Raw genomic sequence first — 24,080 nt, forward strand, 5'->3', positions numbered from 1 at the left:
AGATAACTGGGATCTTCTAAAAATTAAACACTTATGCCCATCAAAAGACTTCACCAAAAGAGTAAAAAGAACCTACAGACTGGGAAAAATTTTTGGCTATGACAAATCCATCTAAGATCTAATCTCTAAAAGCCACAGGAAAATCCAACACCTCTACAACAAAAAGATAAATAATCCAATTAAAAAAGAGGCAAAGGATATGAACAGACACTTCACCAAAGAAGACATTCAGGCAGCTAACAGACACATGAGGAAATGCTCGCAATCACTACCATTAAAGAAATGCAAATAAAATCTACAATGAGATACCATCTCACCCTGACGTTACTGGCACTAATCAAAAAACACAGAAAATAACAAATGTTGGAGAGGCTGTGGAGAGCTTGGAACGCTTATGCTCTGCTGGTGGGAATGCAAAATGGTACTACCATTTTGGAAGATGATATGATGCTTCCTTAAAAATCTAGAAATAGAAATACTATGCGATCCAGCAATCCCACTCCTAGGAATATATCCTAGAGAAATAAGGGCCGTCACATGAATAGACATATGCACACCCATGTTCATTGCAGCATTATTCACAGTACCAAAAAGATAGAAACAACGTAAGTGCCCATCAGCAGATGAATGGATAAACAATCTATGGTATATACACACAGGGGAATAGTATGCAATGATAAAGAGCAATGATGAATCTCTGAAATATCTCCCAACATGGATGAATCTGGAGGGCATTATGCTAGGTGAAATAAGTCAATCACAAAAGGACAAATATTGTATGAGACCACTATTATAAAAATTCATGAAAGGTTTACACACAAAAATAAACAATCTTTGATGACTACGAGGGAGGGGAAGGGTGGGGAAACAAAAACACTAAATAGACAATAGATACATGGTAACTTTTGGTAAGACAGTACACGATACTGGGGAAGCCAGCACAACTTGACGGAGGCAAGGTCATGGAAGCTCCATTAGACACATCCAAACTCCCAGAGGGACTGAATTACTAGGCTGAGGGCTGGGGGACCATAGTTTCAGGGGACATCTAGTTCAATTGGCATAACATAGTTTATATAGAAAATATTCTACATCCTACTTTGGTGATTAGCGTCTGGTGTCTTAAAAGCTTGTGAGTAGCCATCTAATATACTCCACTGGTCTCACCCCATCTGGAATAAGGGAGAATGAAGAAAACCAAAGATACAAGGGAAAGAGTACTCCAAAGGACTAATGGACCACAACTACCACAGCCTCCACCACTGAGTCCAGTACAACTTGTTGGTGCCCAGTTACCACCAGTGACTTCTCTTGACAGGGATCACAAGAGCTGGAGAAAAATATAGAACAAAATTTTAACTCACAGAAAAAAAAAAGAGCAGATTTATTGATCTGACAGAGACTAGAGAAACCCCAAGAGTATGGCTGGCAGACACCCTTTTAACTCAGTATTGAAGTCACTCGTAGGTTCATCCTTCATCCAAAGATTAGACAGGCCCATAAAACAAAACGAGACTAAATGGGCAAGGATGAGAAGGCAGGAGGGGACAGGAAAGCTGGTAACAGGGAACCCAAGGTCGAGAAGGGGAGAGTGTCGACATGTCATGGGGTTGGCAACCAATGTTACAAAACAATATGTGTATTAATTGTTTAATTAGAAACTAATTTGCTCTGTAAACCTTCATCTAAAGCACAATTTAAAAAAACTCAAAATTATTTTAAAGTTCTTCTTTTCAGTTTGCTGGGGAAAATATGACTATCGAAAGGAACTCATTCTTCTAGGCTATGAAGTACCTTAGATTTCACTGTCATTATCGTTTACAATGTTTGCTTAATAAAATAAAGATAACTATATTTTCCATTGTCTCCTGACTGACAAATTTTCTTCTTTGAGACAGTATCCCTTTGGAGGCTTAAATATTGGTCGATGTCATAGCTGGCTGTAGGATGACCTAGATGTGTATTAATATTTCACTAGGACAGATTAATAGAAAATATTTACTTTGCTCTGTTTTTTGTATAACTCTTATTGAGTCACTGTTCTTTGGTGAATCACTGTGAAGTGCTCAGGTAAATGAAATTGTGCAGTTATTGGAATATAAATCTACAAACAGTTATAGTAGGTATAATTTCTCATTCTCTCATATAATATATATGGAATCTTGCCCGTGGTGAATAAAAATTTTTACTAGATATGTATGAACGACTGCAGATTTAGTTTTTACCAAAAAACAAATTATGAACATGGAATGAGGAAGTAACAAAGGACCTTAGAAAGATAAACTCTAAAACATGGAAATGTTGGTGCTTAATCATAAAACCTGTTAGTGTTGCTCAGGGGTCAGCAGACTACATCCCCTGAACCAAATCTGGCTGCTGCCTGTTTTTATATGGCCCACGAACTAAGAATGGCTTCTACAGATGGACATTTACCGTCTATTTGATGATTGTTGTTTTTGTTATTAGCTGCTGTCAAGTCGGCCCTTGATTCATGGTTACCCCATAGATAATGGAATGAAACAGTAACCAGTCCTGCACCATCCCCATGGTTGGTTTCAGATCAGACCGTAGTGATCCATAGGGTTTTCATGAACTGATTTTTGGAAGTAGACTGCCAGGCCTTTCTTCCTAGTTCATCCTAGTCTGGAAGTTCCGCTAAAACCTGTTCAGCATCATAGGAGCACTCAAGCCTCCACTGACAGATGGGTGGGGTGGTGACTGTGCATGAGGTGTATTGGCTGGGAATCGAACTCAGGTCTCCCACATGGAAGGCAAAAATTCTACCATCAAACCACCAATGCTTCATCTATTTGATGATTGGTAGCACTGACTTTTAAACCCAATTAAGCAAATTATCCCCCAAAATGAATTTTATACTTTTCATTAGTAGACCTGTATTAAAAAAAAATTGTGTTCAATTATTATTATATTCTTGGTTTTTGTCAATAAAATTTTATGGAACTTTGTCTTCTGTCTTATGTAAATACCTACACAATATCCTTAATTTTGCCTCTTGACCTACAAAGCCTAAAATATTTCATATCTGACCCTTTACAGAAAAATTTGCTGTCCCTGATGTAGATCATGTTATATAGGCAGTCTCTGGATTATGAATGAGTCCCGTTCCTAAGTCTGTCTTTAAGTCGAATTTGTACGTAAGTCGGAACAGTTATGTACGGCTCGTATCTAACATCTGTTAGTCAAATGTTTGTCTTAGTATATAGTATATAGTGTACCTTTCTATGCATAAAAAACATTAAAGAAACACTTCCAGATGCACTAAAACATCTTTAACATAATAATACAGTAATAATAATAATGTTTTGATGTGTGTCACAAAGTAGCACCCATTTGTAGGTATCTGGAATTTTTAATATGATAGACTTTATGGGGTTTGTACATAAGTTGGACGTTTGTAACCCAGGGACTACCTGTATGGTAACTTTTCTGCTAGGCTTCCTCCTTTGCTAAGGAAATGGTGAACTCTTTTGTGGTTTGTGGTGTGTTTGCATTTGACATATTCATACTTAGCCTTATTCTTAAGTTTATAAAGACTTCATAAGTGCTTGGGTAGTATTTGGATCACAGAGTTAGAGAATTTATGTTATTTTTTCTTATTTATATTTCATTTTACTTTATGTTACTAACTTTATGTTATTTAAGTAATAAAAAGAGCACTATTCTAAAATGTGCTGTGCAAAGTAGTACAGTGTTTTTCTCATTGCATTTGGGAATTTTGCAAAAGGACGCTCAAATATGAGAAAATCATACTTCTTTAAGGTTCTTCTTTCTGAGTAAACAACTTGGCTCCTTAAGCATAAATGGATCCAGTTTATTAGCCCTGAGTGGCAGCGGTGGATTTTAAGCAGCCATTGTCATTTATCCTTATAACCAGGAGATCTTCCTCTTTGGTCTCTGCAGGCCTCAGGGGAGCGATGGCATTTGCGTTAGCCATCCGAGATACAGCCTCCTACGCTCGCCAAATGATGTTCACAACCACCCTCCTCATCGTCTTCTTCACGGTCTGGATCATTGGTGGAGGCACGACACCCATGTTGTCATGGCTTAATATAAGGTTGGTTTGAAGCCAAGGCCAGTTTTATGTCTAAATATGTCAGTTGCTACTGTTCTTGGGAATGTTCAATATGCCCAAGCAGGGTGTGCTACAGCTTATTTTGTTTTGTTTTGGAGATTTAAAAAAATAATGATAAGTCAAAGTTCAGAGTATTAACTTTTCTAGGAGAAAAAAAAACGTCATTAAAATTTTTGTTGGTACAAAAATAAAAGGAATTAGAAATTCCCAGAACTTGCTAGAATAGCGATATTAGGGCATGAATTAAAAAAAACATTAAAGGTGTAGGAGAGAGACTAGAGCTAGCCCTTGACAATGTCCAATATTTCATGTTCCTTTGAAATGAAACTTAAGGTCTTAAAAATACCTAAGCTTATCAGTCAGAAATAAAAAGGAAATTAAGAGTTTTATGTTGGCATGAAACTGTATGCTGTGTCTCTTTTTGTTTGAATGCACAAAAAGTGGCATTTCCTGCATAACCCTCACCTGCTGCAGTCTCATGGATGTTCCCCGCCTGTGGTTTTGCAGCTGTGTCAGAGTGGAGGGGCAAGATGAATCTACATGTCATTCAAGGACACTGACCTGAGTTTGATTTTTTAACAGCATTTGAATTCCACAGCTGTGCCAGTGAGCTCCAGCACCTTATGGTAAACCGGACATTAGAACAGGATTGAAGAGGCCCACAGCCTAATTCTGGTTCTGGTTTCAGACAAGCCCCTCATGTCTTTGGCCTCAGTTCTCCTCAACTTTAAATGTAGGCACTTGGCTAGATTATGTCATGGTCCTTTCCAGCTCTAAAGTAGCATGTATGCTTTGTATCAATGGAGGTACCCCAGCCACCTGTCGCAGTTTCTGGTCTGCAAAGTGTGAGCATGACTGGGAAAAAGAAGACAGTTTGGTAGTGCAAAGCTGTGGAGAATAACGCTCTGAAGAGCCACAGGGTGGCAGCATTGGGTGGTTTGGGTTATTTTTAGGGTGGTTTGTTTTCCTTTCTTTGCTGGCTTTTAGTATGTATTCCCTTCTCCAGATTGTAGAAAGCACGGGATAGCCAGCTGCAGAGCATACCCAGCGTGGAGGAGAGAAAACGAACAAGGATCTCCCAGTCAGCCTTGGAGTCAGGGAGCAAACTAGAATTTGAGAAAAAAGTCATCTCCGTCTGGGACTTTTATGTTAATGGTGGGGAGATATTCCTGGGCTTGACCACTGCCAGCTGCACCATTTCTGGGCTTGTGTGTCAGCCTTAGTTCCAGGTGGGGCTGTGGAGCCATGTGTGGCTTCTTGGTGACAGTGATAATAGTAACTAACACTTGTGTTGCAGGTGCCATGCATATATTAAGATAATGCTCATAATATTCCTATAAGGGAGCTACTACTATTATCTCAATTTTAGAGATGGGGAGACTAAGGCACAGAGAAGTAACTTGCCCAAGGTCACAAAACTTCAAGTGGACAAGCTGGAATTTGAACGCAGGCAGTCCACACTTTCAACTACTGTGCTGTACTACCTGTAAGAAAACTTGCTCTGTTAGGCAACTGTTTTTATATCATAAAATTTGATATGATTAGAATTTCAATTTCCTGGCATGAATCTCAAGGGTTGGATTAAGGAAAATAATCCATCCTTGGGACTATAAACCTGAAAAGAAAAAAATATAATCCCTTGGTTCTAAACACAAGAAATAAGAGGGCACTATCTTTGTTCTGTGTAGCAGAATGAGGGCAAGAAAGTTTATTCTGCCCACAGTTGGGAATCTTTGTACTTGTGATCTCTGAGATTACTTCTTGTTCCTGTTTGTCTGATCACCTAGTAGGCACCCTGTATGTTCAGAGCCTGATTAAATCATGTTTGTTTTTCATGCTATTTATAAGTCATTTTCTCCCCACCCTCCCCCAGCATATACAAGACCAAACAATTTTTCACTGAGAATAGAGAGTTGACTTATGAGATATTTCACTTTTCTTAATCCTTTTCAAAAAGTGGGCCATTAGAACAATCATTCCTACCCAGAGCTGAGAGTGGGCAGTGTTCCCGGAGAAACACACAAACTGTAGGTCAAGGCAAGGCTGCCTGAACCAGGCTAGGCCTGTTAGGAAGGAGAAAGCAGGCAACCAACAATATCCACTATAAGGGTCATTCCTGACACCTCGTTACGTGCCAGGTGCTGTTCTAAATGCTTTCTATATATTAGTATTTTTCACAATAATCCAATTATATATTCATATATGTATACTGTTATTCTGTTGTTATTACTGTTCTATGGATGAGGAAATCAAGCTACTAAGTAGCTGACCCATGGTCTCATAGTTAATGGCAGGGTGGACGTTTTTGTCCAACTATGAAACCCATGCTCGTATCTACTCTACTACTATACCTTGGAACAGCAGCATATTCAGATTTTGTGGGGCCTGGAGCTTTTATGGAGTCCCTGGCTGGTGCAAATGGTTAACTCGCTTGGCTGCTAACCAAAAGGTTGGAAGTTCAAGTCTACCCAGAGGAGCATTGGAAGAAAGGGCTGGCTATCTACTTCCAAAAAATCAGCTGTTGAAAACCCTATGGAGCACAGTTCTACTCTGACACACTTGGGGTCACTATGAGTCATAGGTGATTTGACGGCAACTGGTACAATTTGAGGAGCCTCATTAAGTAAAAGAATCCAAAATTATAAATTTAAAATCAGATATAAAAATGAATATTTATTCAGAATGAGAAATAAATTACAGTGTATTTCAAAGATTTAAAAGCTCATAATTGTCACAAATCTCACAAGTCCAGAAAAATCATATGACTTTTATTAATTGTCTGACACTTCTCTATAATACCTTTTACTACATTTTTATCTGCCTACTTTTTGATCCCCTGTTTATATTACAATTTTGTAGTGTTCTCTATAGAGAGGATAGGAATATATCAGCCTTTTCTGTAGCATAGGTGATCAAAATTTATTGATATTTTAGAAAAGTTTCTTTCAACTTCACTGCTCTATTGGTAATGTCATGTAAATTCTTGGAATTATCATCAAATTTGGGAAAATCCCTATCAAGTTTCTTTCATACGTAAACCATAAGATTTCAGGGCATTCAACTTTTCTTACGCAGTATGTATATTTTTTAACTTTATGTTTAATAATTATAGAATAATTATAGAGTCACAGGAAGTTGCAGTTTTCCCCAACAATTATATCTTACTTGATTCTAATAACAATATCAAAACAAGAAAACTGGCATTGGTACAGTGTGTATACATAATTCAGTGTCATTTTATCTTGTGTAGGTTCACGTAACTACCACCACAATCAAGACACAGAACTAGTCCATTACCACAAAGATCTCCCTTGAGCTACCCTTTATAGTTACAACTACCCACCCCCACCTCCTACCATCCCTAACCCTTGGCAACTACTAATTTGTTCTCCATTCCTATAATTTTATCATTTTGAGAATGCAAGATAAATGGAATTATATAATACGTAACCTTTGAGATTGGCTTTTTTTTCACTCAGCGTAATGCCCTGGAGATCCATCAAGGTTGTTGCAAGTATCAGTACTTTGTTCCTTTTTATTGCTGAGTAGCATTCCATGATATGGATGTACCAGTTTGTTAACTATTCACCCATCAAAGAGCATTTGAATAGTTTCCAGTTTGGGGCTATTAGGAATAAAACTGCTATTAATATTCATGTACAGGTTTTTGTGTGGACATAAATTTTCATTTCTCTGAGATAAATGCACAGGCGTGCAATTGCTGGGTCGTATGGTAAGCGTGGATCAAAAAGTAGGCAGATACAAAAAACCCAATTAAAAAATGGGCAAAGGGTTTGAATAGACATTTCTCCAAAGAAGATATACAAATGGCCAGTAAGCACATGAAAAGACGTGTAACATCACTGGTCATTAGAGAAATGCAAGTCAAAACCACAGAGAGATACTACAGCACACCTATTAGGATGACTATTATCAGAAAAATGGCAAATGACAATTGTTTGTGAGAATATGGAGAAATTGAAACCGTCATCCATTGCTGGTGGGAACGTAAAATGGTGCAGCCTCTGTGGAAAACAGTTTGGCGGTTCCTCAAAAAGTTAAACATGGAGTTACCATATTGCCCAGCAGTTCCACACCCAAAAGAATTGAAAGCAGGGACTCAAACAGATACTTGTACGTCAGTGTTCATAGCAGAATGAGCCACAATAGCCAAAAGGTGGAGACAACCCAAGTGACCATCAGCATATGAATGGATAAACAAAATGTGTGATGTATACATACAATGGAATATTATTCAGCCATAAAGAGAAATGAAGTTCTGATACATGCCACAACATGGATGAAGCTTGAAAACATTATGCTATGTTAAATAAGTCAAAAAAGGACAAATATTGTGTGATCTCACTTATATGAAATATCTAGAATATGCAAAAGCATAGAGATAAGAATTTATTGGTGGTTGCCAGGGGCCTAGGGGAAGGAAAAATGGGGAGTTATTGTTTAAGGGGTACTGAGTTTCTGTTTGGGGTGATAAAAAACTTTTGGAAATAGATAGTGGTGATGGCTGCACAACAGGTGAATGTAACAACTGTCAATGAATTGTACACTTGAGAGTGCTTAAAATGGCAATTTTTTGTTGTATATATTTTGCCATAATAAAATTTAAAAAAAAAATGATTTGGAGCTTTAGGGTCATGGTTTCATGGGACATCCCAGTTAACTGGCCTAATAATGTGTTCGGTGCTTCTGTTCTACCTCCTAGTTCATTGAAGTGCCTGGGGTCTTAAAAGCTTAATAGACAATAATTGGTCTATTCACCTGGAGCAACAGAGGAAGAAGGAGACTTAGGAATAGGAGGAGGAAATGGAATGTGTGGCTAATTGCCTCCATGAACAACTGACGCCTGTGCCATCAGACCAGAACTGGATGGTGCCTGGCTACCATTATTGAACATATTGATCAAAGATTTTATACAAGAATCCTGATCAAAAACGGAAAATGCAGAACAGAATTTCTAATTCTCATGAACTCCAGACTTTCTAGAGCCATGGAGGCTGGATGAACCCTTGAAACTATTGCCCTGATGTAATCTTTAAACCTTAAACCAAAAATATCCCCTGACGTCTTCTTAAAACCAAACAATAGATTAACTTAACTAGTAAAGAATGCTGCCTTGAGCATTGTGCTCTTTCAAGATCTATCTGTATGGGATCAAACTGACAACAGCAACTCGAAAGATTAGATAGTAACCTTAGGGGCAGTGAATTTATGTTAATGGGGGAGGAACAACTCGGAAAAGGAGAGTGAGAATATTTGCCCAACTCTAAGAATGCAATCAGTGTCACTAAATTGTACATGTAGAAATTATTGAATTAGTGTATGTTCTACTGTGTATATTCTCAACAACAAAAATAAATTATTAAAAACATATAGGCAAAAAGTATTATAGAGAAGTATCAGTTTTATAAGGAACTGCCAAACTATCTTCCAAAGTGGCTATGCCATTTTATATTCCCACCAGCAATAGGTGAGAGACTCAGTTTCTCTGCATCCTCAACAGCATTTAGCATTACCACAATTTTTTATTTTGGCTGTTTTCATAGTGATATCTCATTGTGGTCTTAATTTGTGTTTAATAGCTAGTCATGTTGAACATTTTTTCATGTGTTTATTTGCCATCCATGTATCTTCTTTGGTGAAATTTCTGTTCAAGTCTTTTGTGCATTTTTTAATTGTGTTGTTTGAATTCTTACTGTTGAATTTTGAGAGTTCTTTATTTATTCTGGGTACTACTTTTTGTTGGGTATGTGGTTTACAAATATTTTCTGCCAGTCTGTAGCTTGTTTTTTCTTTCATAGAGTAGAAATTTAATTTTGATGAAGTCCAATTTATCATTGTTTTTTCTTACATGGATCATACTTTTGGTGTCATGTCTAAGAACTCTTCACCAAGTCTTAGGTCCTGAAGATTTTCTGTTTTGTCATCTTCTAAAAGATTTATACTTCACATTTAAATCTATGATCTATTTAGCTTTAATTTTTGTTTAAAATGTGAGGTTTAAGTCAAGGTTTTATTTTATTTTTTGCCTATAGCTATCCAGTTGTTCCAGCATGCTTTATTAAAAAGAGTATCCTTCCTCCATTGAATTACTTTTGCTCCTTTGTCAAAAATCAGTTGACCATATTCATCTAGATCTATTTCTGAGTTCTCTCTTCTACTCCATTGATTTATAGATTTATAACTTACTGATTTATTGATTTATGTGTCTATCCCTCCACCAATATCACACTCTTGATAACTGTAGTTATATAGTAAGCCTTAACATCAGGTAGACTGTTTCTTCTTTTTCAGAATTGTTCTAGCCATTCTAGTTCCTTTGCCTTTACATATAAATTTTAAAATAAGCTTGTTTATATCTATACATATCTTGCTAGGATTTTCACAGAAATCTCATTGAACTTGTATATCAATTTGGGGAGAACTGATATCTACTATGTTGAGTCTTCCAGTCTATGAATATGGTACGTTTCTCCATTTATTTAGATCTTTTTTTATTCTTTCATCAGCATTTTCTAGTTTTCAGTGTGTAAGTCCTGTACATGTTTTGTTAGATTTATACCTAAGTACTTATTTTTCTGAGTAAGTGTAAATATTATTGTATTTCAATTTCAGTTTTGGCCTGTTCATTGTTAAGATATAAAAATACAAATGAGTTTTGTATGTTGATCTTGTATCCTCCAACCTTGCCGAACTCACTTATTTGTTCTAGAAGGTTTTGTTTCTTTGTTTTTATAGACCCTTTAGGATTTTCCATGTAGAACATTGTGTCATCTGCAAATAGGGACAGTTTTATTTCCTCCTTTTCTAACCAGTGAGACTTTTATTTCTTTTTCTTGCCTATTGCTCTGGCTAGGACTTTCAGTACTATATTGAATAAGGGTGATGAGAGCGTACATCCTTGCCTTGTTCCTGATCTTAGGGAGACAGCGTTAAGTCTTTTATCATTATGTATGATGTCAACTATAGGTTTTTTGTAAATGTTCATCAAGTTGAAGAAGTTTTCCTCTATTGATAGTTTTCTGAGTTTATTATGAATAGGTGCTGAATTTTATCAAATGCTTTTTCTGCGTTGATATGATCAGATGATATTCCTTGTTTAGCCTGTTAATGTGGTCGATTTTACACTAATTTTCAAATATTGGACTAGCCTTGCATCCTTGGAATATAACCCCACTTGTTTGTGGTGTATAATTCTTTCTTACATACTGCTGAGTTCTATTAGATAATATTTTATAATGGATTTTTGTGTCTGTATTCATGAGGGATATTGGTGTGTGTTGTTGTTAGGTGCCGTCGAGTCAGTTCTGACTCAGCAACTCCATGTACAACAGAATGAAAAACTGCCCGGTCCTGTGGCACCCTCACAATCATTGCTATGCTTGAGCCCATTGTTGCAGACACTGTGTCAGTCCATCTTGTTGAAGGTCTTTCTCTTTTTCGCTGACCCTCTATTTTACCAAGCATGATGTCCTTCTCGAGGGACTGGTCCCTCCTGATAACATGTCCAAAGTACATGAGACGAGGTCTCACCATCCTTGCTTCTAAGGAGCATTCTGGCTGTACTTCTTCCAAGACAGATTTGTTCACTCTTCTGACAGTCCATGGTGTATTAAGTATTCTTCGCCAACATCATAATTCGAAGGCATGTATTCTTCAGTCTTCCTTATTCATGGTCCAGCATTCACATGCATACGAGACGATTGAAAACACCATGGCTTGGGTCAGGCACACCTTAGTCCTCAAAGTGACGTCTTTGGTTTCTAACAGTTTAAAGAGGTCTTTTGCAGCAGACTTGCCCAGTGCAATGCATCGTTTGATTTCTTGACTGCTGCTTCCATGGAAGTTGATTGTGGAATCAAGTAAAATGAAATCCTTGACAACGTCAATCTTTTCTCTGTTTATCGTGATGATGCTTATTGGTCCAGTTGTGAGGATTTTTGTTTTCTATATGTTAAGGTGTAATCCATACTGAAGGCTGTCATATTTGATCTTCGTCAGTAAGTGCTTCAAGTCCTCTTCACTTTCAGCAAGCAAGGTTGTGTCATCTGCATATCGCAGGTTGTTAATGAGTCTTCCTCCAATCCTGATGCCGAGTTCTTCTTCATATAGTCCAGCTTCTCAGATTATTTGCTCAGCATACAGATTGAATAAGTATGGTGAAAGTAAACAACCGCTACGCACACCTTTCCTGATTTTAAACCACGCAGTATCCCCTTGTTCTGTTCAAACAACTGCCTCTTGGTCTACATACAGGTTCCTCATAAGCACAATTAAGTGTTCTGGAATTTCCATTCTTAGCAACGTTATCCGTAATTCGTTATGATCCACACAGTTGATTGCCTTTGCATAGTCAATAGAACACAGGTAAACATCTTTCTGGTATTCTCTGCTTTCAGCCAAGCTCCATCTGACATCAGCAGTAATATCCCTTGTTCCAGATCCTCTTCTGAATCCATCTTGAATTTCTGGCAGTTTCCTGTCGATGTACTGCTGCAGCCGCTTTTGAATGATTTTCAGCAAAATTTTAGTTGGGTGTGATATTAATGATATTGTTCGATAATTTCCACATTTTTGTTGGATCACCTTTCTTTGGAATGGGCACAAATATGGATCTCTTCCAGTTAGTTGGGCAGATAGCTGTCTTCCAAATTTCTTGGCATAGATGAATGAGTACCTCCAGCCCTGCATCTGTTTGTTGAAGTATCTCAATTGGTATCCCATCAATTCCTGGAGCCTTGTTTTTTGCCAATGCCTTCAGTGCAGCTTGGATTTCTTCTTTCAGTACCATCAGTTCTTAATCATATGATACCTCCTGAAGTGATTGAACACCTACCAATTCTTTTTGGTACAGTGACTTTGTATTCCTTCCATCTGCTTTTGATGCTTCCTGCATCGTTTAATATTTTCCCTGTAGAATCTTTCAGTATTGTAATTTGAGACTTGAATGTTTTCTTCAGTTCTTTCAGCTTGAGAAATGCTGAGTGTGTTTTTCCCTTTTGGTTTCCTAACTCCAGATCCTTGCACATTTCATTATAATACTTTACTTTGTCTTCTTGAGCCACCCTCTGAAACCTTCTGTTCTGCTCTTTTACTTGATCATTTCTCCCTTTTGTTTTAGTTACTCTGCGTTGAAGAGCAAGTTTCAGAGTCTCTTCTGACTTCCATTTTGGCCTTTTCTTTCTTTCCTGTCTTTTTAATGATATCCTGCTTTCTTCATGTATGATGTCCTTGATGTCATTCCACAACTCGTCTTGCCTTCGGTCATTAGTGTTCAATGTGTCAAATCTACTCTTGAGATGGTCTCTAAATTCAGGTGGGATAAACTCAAGGTTGTACTTTGGCTCTTGTGGACTTGTTCTAATTTTCTTCAGCTTCACTTGAACTTGCATATGAGCAATTGATGGTCCGTTCTACAGACGGCCTCTGGCCTTGTTCTGACTGATGATATTAAACTTTTTCATCATCTGTTTCCACAAATGTAGTCAATTTGATTCCTGTGTTTTCCATCTGGTGAGGTCCATGTGTATAGTCACTGTTTATGTTGTTGAAAAAAAAGGTATTTGCAATGAAGAAGTCATTGGTCTTGCAAAATTCTATGTGTGATCTCTGGCGTCATTTCTATCACCAAGGCTGTATTTTCCAACTATTGATCCTTTTTCTTTGTTTCCAGCTTTCGCATTCCAATCACCAGTAATTATCAATGCATTTTGATTGCATGTTTGATCAACTTAAGACTGCAGAAGTTGGTAAAAATCTTCAATTTTATCATCTTTGGCCTTAGTGGTTGGTGAGTAAATTTGAGTAATAGTCATATTAACTGGTCTTCCTTATAGGTGTATGGATATTATCCTATCACTGACCACATTGTACTTCAGGATAGATCTTGAAATGCTCTTTGTGATGATGAATGCAATGCCATTCCTCTTTAATTTGTCATTCCTGGCATAGTGACCATGTGATTATCCTATTCAAAATAGCCAATTGCAGTCCATTTCAGCTCACTAATGCCTAGGATATCTATGTTTATGTGTTCCATTTCATTTTTGATGATTTCCAATTTTCCTAGATACATACTTCATACATTCCACATTCCAATTATTAATGGATGTTTGCAGCTGTTTCTTCTCACTTTGAGTTGTGCCGCATCAGCAAACTAAGGTCCCGAAAGCTTGACTCCATCCATGTCATTAAGGTCGACTCTGCTTTGAGGAGGCAGCTCTTCCGCAGTTGTATTTTGAGTGCCTTCCAACTTGAGGGCCTCATCTTCCCGCACTATATCAGACAGTGTTCCGCTGGTGTTCGTAAGGTTTTCACTGGCTAATCTTTTCAGAAGTAGATCCCCAGGTCCTTCTTCCTAGTCTGTCTTAGTCTGGAAGCTCACTGAAACCTGTCCACCATAAGTGATGCTGCTGGTATTTGAAATACCAGTGGCATAGCTTCCTGCATCACAGCAACACTCAAGCCACCACAGTACAACAAACTGACAGGCACATGGAGTATTGGTGTGCAGTTGCCTTTTGTTTGGACTGCATTTACCCATTTGGTATCAGGGTAATACTGGCGTCAGAAAAATGAGTTGGGACATGTTCCCTAATCTTCTGTTTTCTGGAAGATATTTGTAGAATTGGTGTTAATTCTTTTCTTTAAATGTTTGGTAGAATTCTCCAGTGAAACCATCTGGGCCTGGAGGTTTCTTTTTCGGGAGTTAATTATGAAGTCAGTTTAATATTCAAATTTTCTATTTCGTATTGGATGAGTTGTGGTAGTTTGCAAAGTTGGATCATTCCATCTACATTGTTAAATTTATATGTGTAGAGTTGTTCATAGTAGTCCCTTACCTTTTGATGTCTACATGGTCTATAGGGATATCTCCTATTTCATTGCTAATATTGCTAATTTGTGCCTTTTCTCTTTTTTTCTTTGACAGTCTTGGTAGAAGTTTGTCAACTTTATTGATTTTTTTCAAAGAACTAGCTTTTTATTTTAATGATTTTCTGTATTGTTTTTCTGTTTTCTATTTTATTGATTTCTGCTCCTATCTTTATTATTTCCTTCCTTCTATCCAACTCTACCTAGACAACGTAAAGAAACAAAGTGTCCCATTGGTGAAAAATACATATGGCACCAGTTCATTGCATTTTTCCAGATGTACGTATATAAATAACCATTATGTCAGCATAGAAAATGACATTTACAGAGGTTACAGCAAAAGAAATTCCCTGTGAAAAGGTAGTGAGACTGACAGGTTTTTCTGGCTTGTGGCTTACGGTGTTACTTAATGGCTGCAAATCATTTACGTAATCCAGGTTCTTATTCTAAATTGATTCAGAAACCCCCTAAATTTCAGTGTGGTGTTTTGACCTCTGTAATGTTAGTGGGATCAGTACCTCCTTGTTGCTCATTTCTCCAGGCTTCTGGTAGAGGCCTTGTTGAGCAATTAAGTGGCTGCTCAAAAGTCAGCAGTCCAGGGTGGGTTTTGGAGTTCCACCATAAATAGAAATTGACTGTGATTTTAACCATGGCTAATTTTAAGTGTGTGTATAAAATAAAAATTAATATAACTTAAAAATACAAAGCCAGGTCATTGTTTTCCATAAATCTATTTTATTAAATTGATATATTGTGATTGATGTTTTAAAAAATAACGGCAAAATAATTTTAATTGTTTTATGGTAAAGCTTAAACCACATAATATTTTTTCTTAGTCTCTTAAGTGTTATTATTCACAAAGTGTATAATTTTGGCAACTTAAGACAGTGATCATGGGAATACTTCAGCAGATGAGCCTTGTACAAGTCCTGAGTGCATTTTAGTGGCACAGTGGTTGTCCTTGGAGTCCCCAGCTCCATGAAGTGGTGATGGGGGTGGGGGATCACCTAATCAGCCAAATGAGCAGGTACCCTTCACGCCACAGAGTACAATAATAAAATCATTCAAGGACAAGTAAGAACACACTGCTTGGTATAATTGTGTTAGATTGATAATTTTCGATAAAACTCTTTGCAAGATAACGTAAGGAATAATGGCAGGGAGAACCCCTAAGCTTTTTATGTAATAGTATTTGTAACTGGATATTTTAAAAGAGTTTAAAGATGCCACTTTGTAACCCAAAGTGGCATCCTATAAGGTGAAGAGCTACGGCTGTGGGGTCTGACACCCAAGTTGAAATGTTTACACCACCATTTTTTACCTTTATGACCTTGGGCAACTTATTTAACCTCTCTAACCCTCAGTTTCCTCACTGGCTAAATAGAGATGATAATAGTGTAATAAATGTGATAATAAATAAATGTGATAAAGAATTATTTCATTAAATGTACCATCTGGCACATGGTAAGCACTCAGTACATTTATCATTACTATCACTATTATTATTACTCAAGACACAGTGAATCTCATATTAAAGAAACCTTTTTTTTGATAGTCATTATAATTTTTCAATGTTATAGTAATATATAGAATCTGGTTTAAGTCACACTCTAAACATTTAACTAATTAAAAGTACTATCTCAAAATCAGGGGATAATAAGTAGCATGATGATTCAGTATTGTCTAGCACAGTGTTTTTCAACGTTTTTTCATCATTTCCCCCCTAAGGAGCCTTTTCAGCATTTTTCCCCGAATTACTTCCCCCAATGAAATTTTAATACCACAGACATACTGTGTATCTGTTTATGTATTGTGGCCCTTCAGAAAGCTACAAACCATTGTAGTATCTAAGAATTTTTTTGTCCCCCCCCTACAAGAACCAATTTTTACATCCTTGGGGGTGATATCACCCCCACTGAGAATGCATGATCTAGCACAGTGGTTCTGAATCGAGGCCAATTTTGCACCTCCATGGGACATATGGCAATATCTGGAGACATTTTTGGTTGTCGCAACTGGGGATGGGAAAGCTACTGGCATCTTGTGGGTAAAGGACAAGGATGCTGCTAAACATCCTGCAATGCATAGGGCAGCCCCTCACAAGAAAGAATTATTCAGCCGCAAATGTCAATACTGCCAAGTTGAGAAGCCCTGCTGTAGCATGATGGTAAAGTTCAACTTGCACTCTGAATAACTCAGCAATTATTAAGGAAGGTGAAAATGGACTATATCAACCCTAAGGCCACAAGGTAAAGAGAATAGCAGAAGTTGTGCTCTTGATCTTCAGGTTGAAGCTGCGAGCAACGTGGCCATCTTTGTCTTCATAATTATCGTTGCTGTTTTCAGTAATATAGTACCTTTTGCTTTTTCTGTAATGCCACTTCAAATATTAACTTTTTGTTTTCTGTTTTTTATGTGAATGTATCTTGCTTTATGAACTAGATAAATTCCTGAAAAATTCTATAAATAATCATTTTTATGAGTTACATTTATTCATATGATTTCATTACATTGTATTTTGAGAGGTGTATCTTCATTTCTAATTGGCTTCATATCTTCATTTAACCTGGCTCCTAACTTTGTTGCTTTGAATTTATATTTAGCAGTTTCTCTGCCTCTCTGGGTTTAGAGAATAGGGGACAGCTTAAGAGAAAGTATGGATTTATATTTAAAGTGAGATGGCCTATTCTTTGATGGACGGGGTCCGAGTCATGTCCCCAGAGCTCCTGGCTCCCCTGGTGTCCCTGGTATACTCACGTTCCCTTCTTGTGCTGCCCAGAGTTGACGTTGAGGAGCCCTCCGAAGAGGACCAGAATGAACACCGCTGGCAGTACTTCAGGTGACACAAGGGCGTCCTCAGAAAAGAATTAACTGGGCCTGGCTTTTCTCCTCTTTCTAACCTGAGATACTTCTCTTTATGCTGTTTGTCTCTTTCTTCCTTTCTTCGTGTGCCTAACCCCCCCCCCACACACACACACATTCACACACCTTTTAACAAAGAGGCAAGAGAGTAGGTCAATTGTAATCATTTTCCTACCCTTTCTCTGGGTTGATTGATGTATCAGTGTTCCTGGGATTCTACGCCTTTCCCTCTCATTTTGGACAATGCATTGCCAACATCAAAAACCTGAATTGGCAAGTGTTTTCTTCTTGTAAAACTGAACTTAGTGTTAAGAGCAGCCCGTTTTCAGAGGCTCACTTTTTCCACAACATCCTGCTTATGATCTGGTAAATAAGGCTTTTAACTCAAAAGAGAACTAGAAGTTCACATTTCAGCCATGACGGGGGTAGGTTTACACCATCTTAATTAAACACCAATGCTGTTTTAGTTTTTTAAATTATGTATTTGTGTACTTGTACCTTATCATGGTGAATCAGAAGATAACAAAAAACAGATTTTTTTAACCAAAAAGATAGTTAAAGATTCTTCTAATGTAGTTTGTCATTCAGTGTCCATCCAAGTTTATGATATGAGTATGCTTAAGAGTGTTAATGTTGAGGCAACCGAAGTAAAAATGTGAACATTTCTTCTTTCCTTTCTGTATCTTTAGTCAGCAAGCTTTCTTTTTGACCCTATTCTTGGTGCTGGTAGGTAAATCAAATACAAGATAGGCTTGAACTCTGTTCTGAGCATTGCTAAAGTATTTCACTGCTCGAGGGCAATGGTGAAAGCAGTGAGTGATACCTGTAATGGGGCCTGGATCTCAGGAAATCACCAGGCCCCAGATATATGCAGTAATGACACACATGAAATTAATTGAAGCATTTATACTACCTGAGTTCACAAAAATTGCTACTGTTTAAAACACACACACACAAATAGAAAAGTGCATTTTTGGAGGCCTGACTTCAGGTACCAGCCAGTTTGCAGAAGAAATTGTCTCCTTCGAAGCATCCACCTTGAAAAAGCAAGGTCCTTCAGATAAAGTGTAAGTTATTATACTTGGGACATGAGAGAGTTCAAATAATGGTCTGGATTTAATATGAAGGTTTCTGTCTAATACTCCTCAAATTATTCAGGACCTTGGTTATTCAAATTAAAAAATACATTGATTAAAGTGGAACAGTTATAAAATTTTGAGATTTTATATGGCTATTAATCAGAATGTACAAATTATTATCTGTATTTATTCGTTCCAGAATGAACAAATCAGTTGGTTGATTTTCTTACTTGGTGTGGGATTCCCACATTTGTCTCATTCCTAATGAAAATAAGGATAATTTAGTTCATTCTGGAAGACTGTTTGTTTCACTGCTGGAGGGTTTCGTCAGCCTATCTCTGATGACCTCAACTCTGATGCATCAGGGGAATGCTAAACTATGCTATACTAAAACAGTACAGAAAGTTCCAGGTTTATATAGTGTGCTGGATCAAAAACATTATAGCAAGTCAGGAGAGAAATATATACTGTGGACAGTTTGTTTGAAACTATGAATTTCAGAAAGTTAAGGGACCCCCAAGTCTCCTGAGGCATTCTGATTAAACCACTGTGCCTGGGCTTTATTGCTGCCCAGCACAACACCAAACACCCTGGGTCATTGCTTTATCTCCTGTTCACAAAGACCGGTTTAGTTCTGGACTCTGCCTCAAGGGGGGTGCTGTTTGTAGGGAGCCACAGGGCCCAGTGTCATCCTTGAGGAGTGGGTCCAAGGGGCCCTCAACCCTGCCAGTAAAGTAATTATTGTTGCTGTTAGGTACCATCAAGTCGATTCTAACTTATAGCAATGCTGTAGGGCAGAGTAGAACTGCCCCATAGAGTTTTCTAGGCTGTAATCTTTATGTGAGCAATTGCCAGGTCTTTCTCCTGCAGAGCTGCTGGGTAGGTTTGAACCATCAACCTTTCAGCAGCCGAGCGCTTCAACCATTACACCACCGGGGCTCCTTCAAAGTAATTATTAAATCAGCCTAAAATAAACAGCCTTGAATAGGGAAAGCAATCACAAAATAACTCTATTTGTATCTAACAACCTCTAGTCTGTTTTCTCTTGGCATTTAAAAAGTGGGAGCAAGCTGGGAAACAGGTCTTTGCTTCCTTTCTCAGGGAATCTCCTTTGTAGCACTTAATACCAGTAGCAGGGACCTCCAAGAGGCCCCACGGGCCGTTTCATGTTCTCTTGTTCTGTGGGAGGACCTAAGAGGTCGTTTTGGCCTCAGTGCTATCAGGAGTTCGGGCTGCATCTTGAACAAGTGGTTGATAGCAAGTGGCTGCATTGAGGGTCTGAACTTCCCCAGCAGAAGGGTGGTAGAAGCAAGGAAAGGGAACATTGGCTAGGACTGTCCTCACAACTACAGATTTCCATGGGATATGCACAGCCAGATCTGAAGAAGCCTGCATGAGTTGGAATTTGATTAACCATTTGTCTCAACTAGCATTTTTCTCCTTGTCCTTCATATTAGGAGAAAGAGAATCTCAACAAAACATTCCAGGACTTACCTGGAAAAGAAAACAACATAATTACTAGAATCGGTTAAGTCTCACTCAACCTGTTATAGCACACTATACCCATGAATCTTTACAAGTTGTGGTTTTCAGACCCTGAAATAATACGAGATCCTGAATCATCAGTATTAGATTAAATTACAGAGACAGGAAAATACACTTATGTGTTTTAGAAGTAGTTTCACCAAGGATATAATTAAATACGTTTTTAATTGTGAAAAATTTAAAATTTGCAAAAAAAAAATGAAAGAATGATGAATATCTGAGTACTAACCTTTATTCACCACTTGTTAACTTTTTGTCATTTTTAAATCATTTTTGTATTCTCTCAGTCTCTCTCTCTTAACCATTTCAAAGTACGTTGCAGACATAATGACTTGGTACCCCCAAATACCTCAATATGTGTCTCCTAGTAATTCAGTCTCTCACATAATCACAATACTGTTACCACACCTAAGAAAATTGACATGAATTTTATACACACACGCGCACACACACACACACACACACACTCTGGATCCAGGATCCAATCAAAGTTTACATGTCTCTTTAGTCTCTTTTAATCTGTAACAGTCACCTTGATTTTTTTTGGTGTGTGTGTTTCTTATGACATTGAGGGTTCTTTTTTTTTAGTTTTTTTTTTTTTTTTTTTCAGTATTCTGGCTAGTTGTTTGTGGAACATCCCACAATCCATATTTTTCTGATTAGTTTTTCTTATGACTAGAGATAAACTTGTTGCTGTCGAGTCAATTCCGACTCATAGCGACCCTATAGGACAAACTAGAACTGCCCCATAGGGTTTCCAAGGCTGTAATCTTTACAGAAGCAGACTGCCACATCTTTCTCCTGCAGAGCAGCTGGTGGGTTCAAACCACCAACCTTTCGGTTAGCAGCTGAGCACAATCATTTTGGGCAAAAATACTATGTAAGTGATGTTATGCCTTTCCTATTGCATCATATCAGGAGGTGCATATTGTCAGCTGTTGCTTTATTAGTGATGTTAACTTTGATTACTTGGGTAAGGTCTCTCCACTGTAAAGGTACCCTTTCCCCTTTGTAATTAAAAAGTAATCTGTAGAGTGGTCCTTTGACACCATGTGAATAGCCAGAGTTCCAACAACCCTTCACCCAGTAGCAAAACCATCCACTAATGATCCTTGCCTGAAACAATTATTACCCTGGGGACTGAACATGGTGATTTTCTAATTCTGTCATTCCTTTCACATTATAAGATGACATTTGTCTGTAAAAATTTATGTTTTTTGTGTGTGTTTTAAGTGAAAGTTTACAATTCCAGTCAGTTTCTCATACAAAAATTTATGCACACGTTGCGATGTGACCCTAGTTGCTCTCCCTATACTGTGGACAGCACACTCTTCCTTTCCACCCCAGATTTCCCATGTCCATTCAACCAGCTCCTAACCCTCTCTACCTTCTCATCTTGCATCCGGACAGGAGCTGCCCATTTAGACTCATGTATCTACTTGAGCTAAGAAGCACACTCCTCACGAGTATCCCTTTATGTCCAATAGTCCAGTTAATCTTTGTCTGAAGAGTCGGCCTTGGGAATGGTTTCAGCTCTGGGCCAACAGAGTCCAGAGGCCATGTCTTCCGGAGTCCCTCAGTCTCAGTCAAACCATTAAGTCTGGTCTTAAAAATTTATCTTATATACTGATGAAGTGAGGAATCTCTTCATTGTCTAAGTAATCATTTCAAGCAATGTTTTACTTAATATTCATGGGACTTGGAGTTGTATCTCTGCAGAAACTCAACAGGAATTTTGGGTGTTATCATTGAGAAAGCAAAAATGTAGCAGATTCTATAATCTGCACTGTGTGTGTGTGTGTGTGTGTGTGTGTGTGTGTCTCAGTTCGGTAGGCACTAGCCACATGTGGCTATTGAAATTTAAATTTTATTAATTAAAGCTAAATGAAATGTACAATTCAGTTCCTCAGGTGTTCTAGCCCCATTTCAAGTGCTTAGTGATCACATGTGGCTAGTGGTTACTGTATTGGACAATGCAGAAAGTTCTATTGGACAGTGCTGATGTAGAATCACTCTCAGATTCCCCCAGAACAAATGGCAAACATCACAAGTTTGGAATGGGGTTAGAGTAACCCTAACTTAGTGAGTTTGTCAAGTTATTGCAGTGTTTTGTGTTTTGAATTCCGGCCTGACTGCATGGGCCCCAATCATAGTTCTGGTCTTACTCCATTCCTTACATGAATGAGTTCCACTGATGTTTGCAGGACTTGAATGAAAAGAGTCAAAACTTAGTCTTTACAAGCAATTCTTGTTAAGCAGAATATTTTTTTCTCCTAGCAGAGATTAGTTAAAAGAATAGAGGGAGCTAAGTTTCATTTGGCAGCTTTTACTATACTTGACTTTATTTTCTTCATTGTAGCGCAGGGCACACTTAGGCCTTTTTCCCTTGCCCACATGCTTCCTTTTTCTTCTGGGCTGATAAAGTAAATTTGTTTTATCATTTTCAAAATACACGATGCAGAAAGGAGAGATCATTAGTGGCAGATAGGAACTGCCATACTCTTTGGCCATACAGCACTTTATGACATGCCCTTCATCCACATAATCTTGTTGCTGCTGCCCCACAATAGCCTCTCTCTCGTTAGGCTGAGGGCTGCTGTGTCCATGGTGTTCTGGTAGGCCTTCTGAGAGACGCTGGAGTAACCAGCACCCTGCCCCTCTGAGCCTACTCCTGGTGACTGGGAGCTAATTGGAGTAAATTAGTCAGGGATGGAGTCGCTTTGTGTTCCTAAAGAGTCCACAGAACCAAGTCTAATATTGAATTCCTAGCTGTTGCTCGTACAAATACTGACAAAGCCACCATATAGAGAATTTTTCTATATATACTGTACATTAAGAGATTAAAAACAGGTAGGGGTTAAAGATCAACAGCTAAGAATTCCATACGCAACCTCTCCTCTATCGCTTTTATACATTAGGCACTTTGGGGGAACTGGGACTCTGGCGTGACTTTTGTGGACAGCCCCTGGACCCCTGAATTGGATGGTTTTCATGTCAACAAATTTCATGTCAACCTCTGTGAGATTTGTTGCTCAGAGGCCCCCCGATCCAATTCAAGATCCAGTTGTGAGGACAAGAGGGAGTAGAGGTTGGCTATGAGAGGGCAGGTACATCTGTGTTGTCTTCTATTCCCCTTCTCCATTAGTCTCTTTTCTCAAGAAATATGGGGGACATCACAGGTAGGAAAGAAGGAGGGAAAGGAGGAAAAATAAGGTGCGCATATAGGGGTTTTGTGCATCCACTGTCTGCTCACAGGAGTCAAATTAGACCTAACCTGCTGAAAGCTGTATTCTCTGTTCACTTCTTGTGATACCATCCATTTATTTCTTTTTTATTGTACTTTAGATGAAGGTTTACAGAGCAAATTACTTTCTCATTAAACAGTTAATGCACATATTGTTTTGTGACATTGATTGCCAACCCCACAACATGTCAACACTCTCCCCTTCTCGACTTTGGGTTCCCCATTACCAGCTTTCCTGTCCCCTCCTGCCTTCTTGTCCTTGCCCCTAGGCTGGTGTGCCCATTTAGTCTCGTTTTGTTTTCTGAGCCTGTCTGATGTTTAGCTGAAGGGTGAACCTCAGGAGTGACTTCAGTACTAAGTTAAAAGG

The 24,080-nt window shown here is 38.2% G+C and overlaps 1 protein-coding gene across 1 annotated transcript in view; it reads left to right on the forward strand.

Moving 5' to 3' along the window:
• SLC9A7 (solute carrier family 9 member A7) overlaps positions 1 to 24,080 on the forward strand; it is a 219,560-nt gene that overhangs the window by 170,251 nt on the left and 25,229 nt on the right. Inside the window, exons 12-13 of the mRNA XM_004376907.2 lie at positions 3,922 to 4,075; positions 17,763 to 17,822. Coding sequence (XP_004376964.1) covers positions 3,922 to 4,075; positions 17,763 to 17,822 — 214 coding nt within the window. The remainder of the gene's footprint in view (positions 1 to 3,921; positions 4,076 to 17,762; positions 17,823 to 24,080) is intronic.

Source organism: Trichechus manatus, unplaced genomic scaffold (genome assembly GCF_000243295.1).
Source record: "Trichechus manatus latirostris isolate Lorelei unplaced genomic scaffold, TriManLat1.0 scaffold00046, whole genome shotgun sequence".
In the NCBI taxonomy this organism is placed as follows: Eukaryota; Metazoa; Chordata; class Mammalia; order Sirenia; family Trichechidae; genus Trichechus; species Trichechus manatus.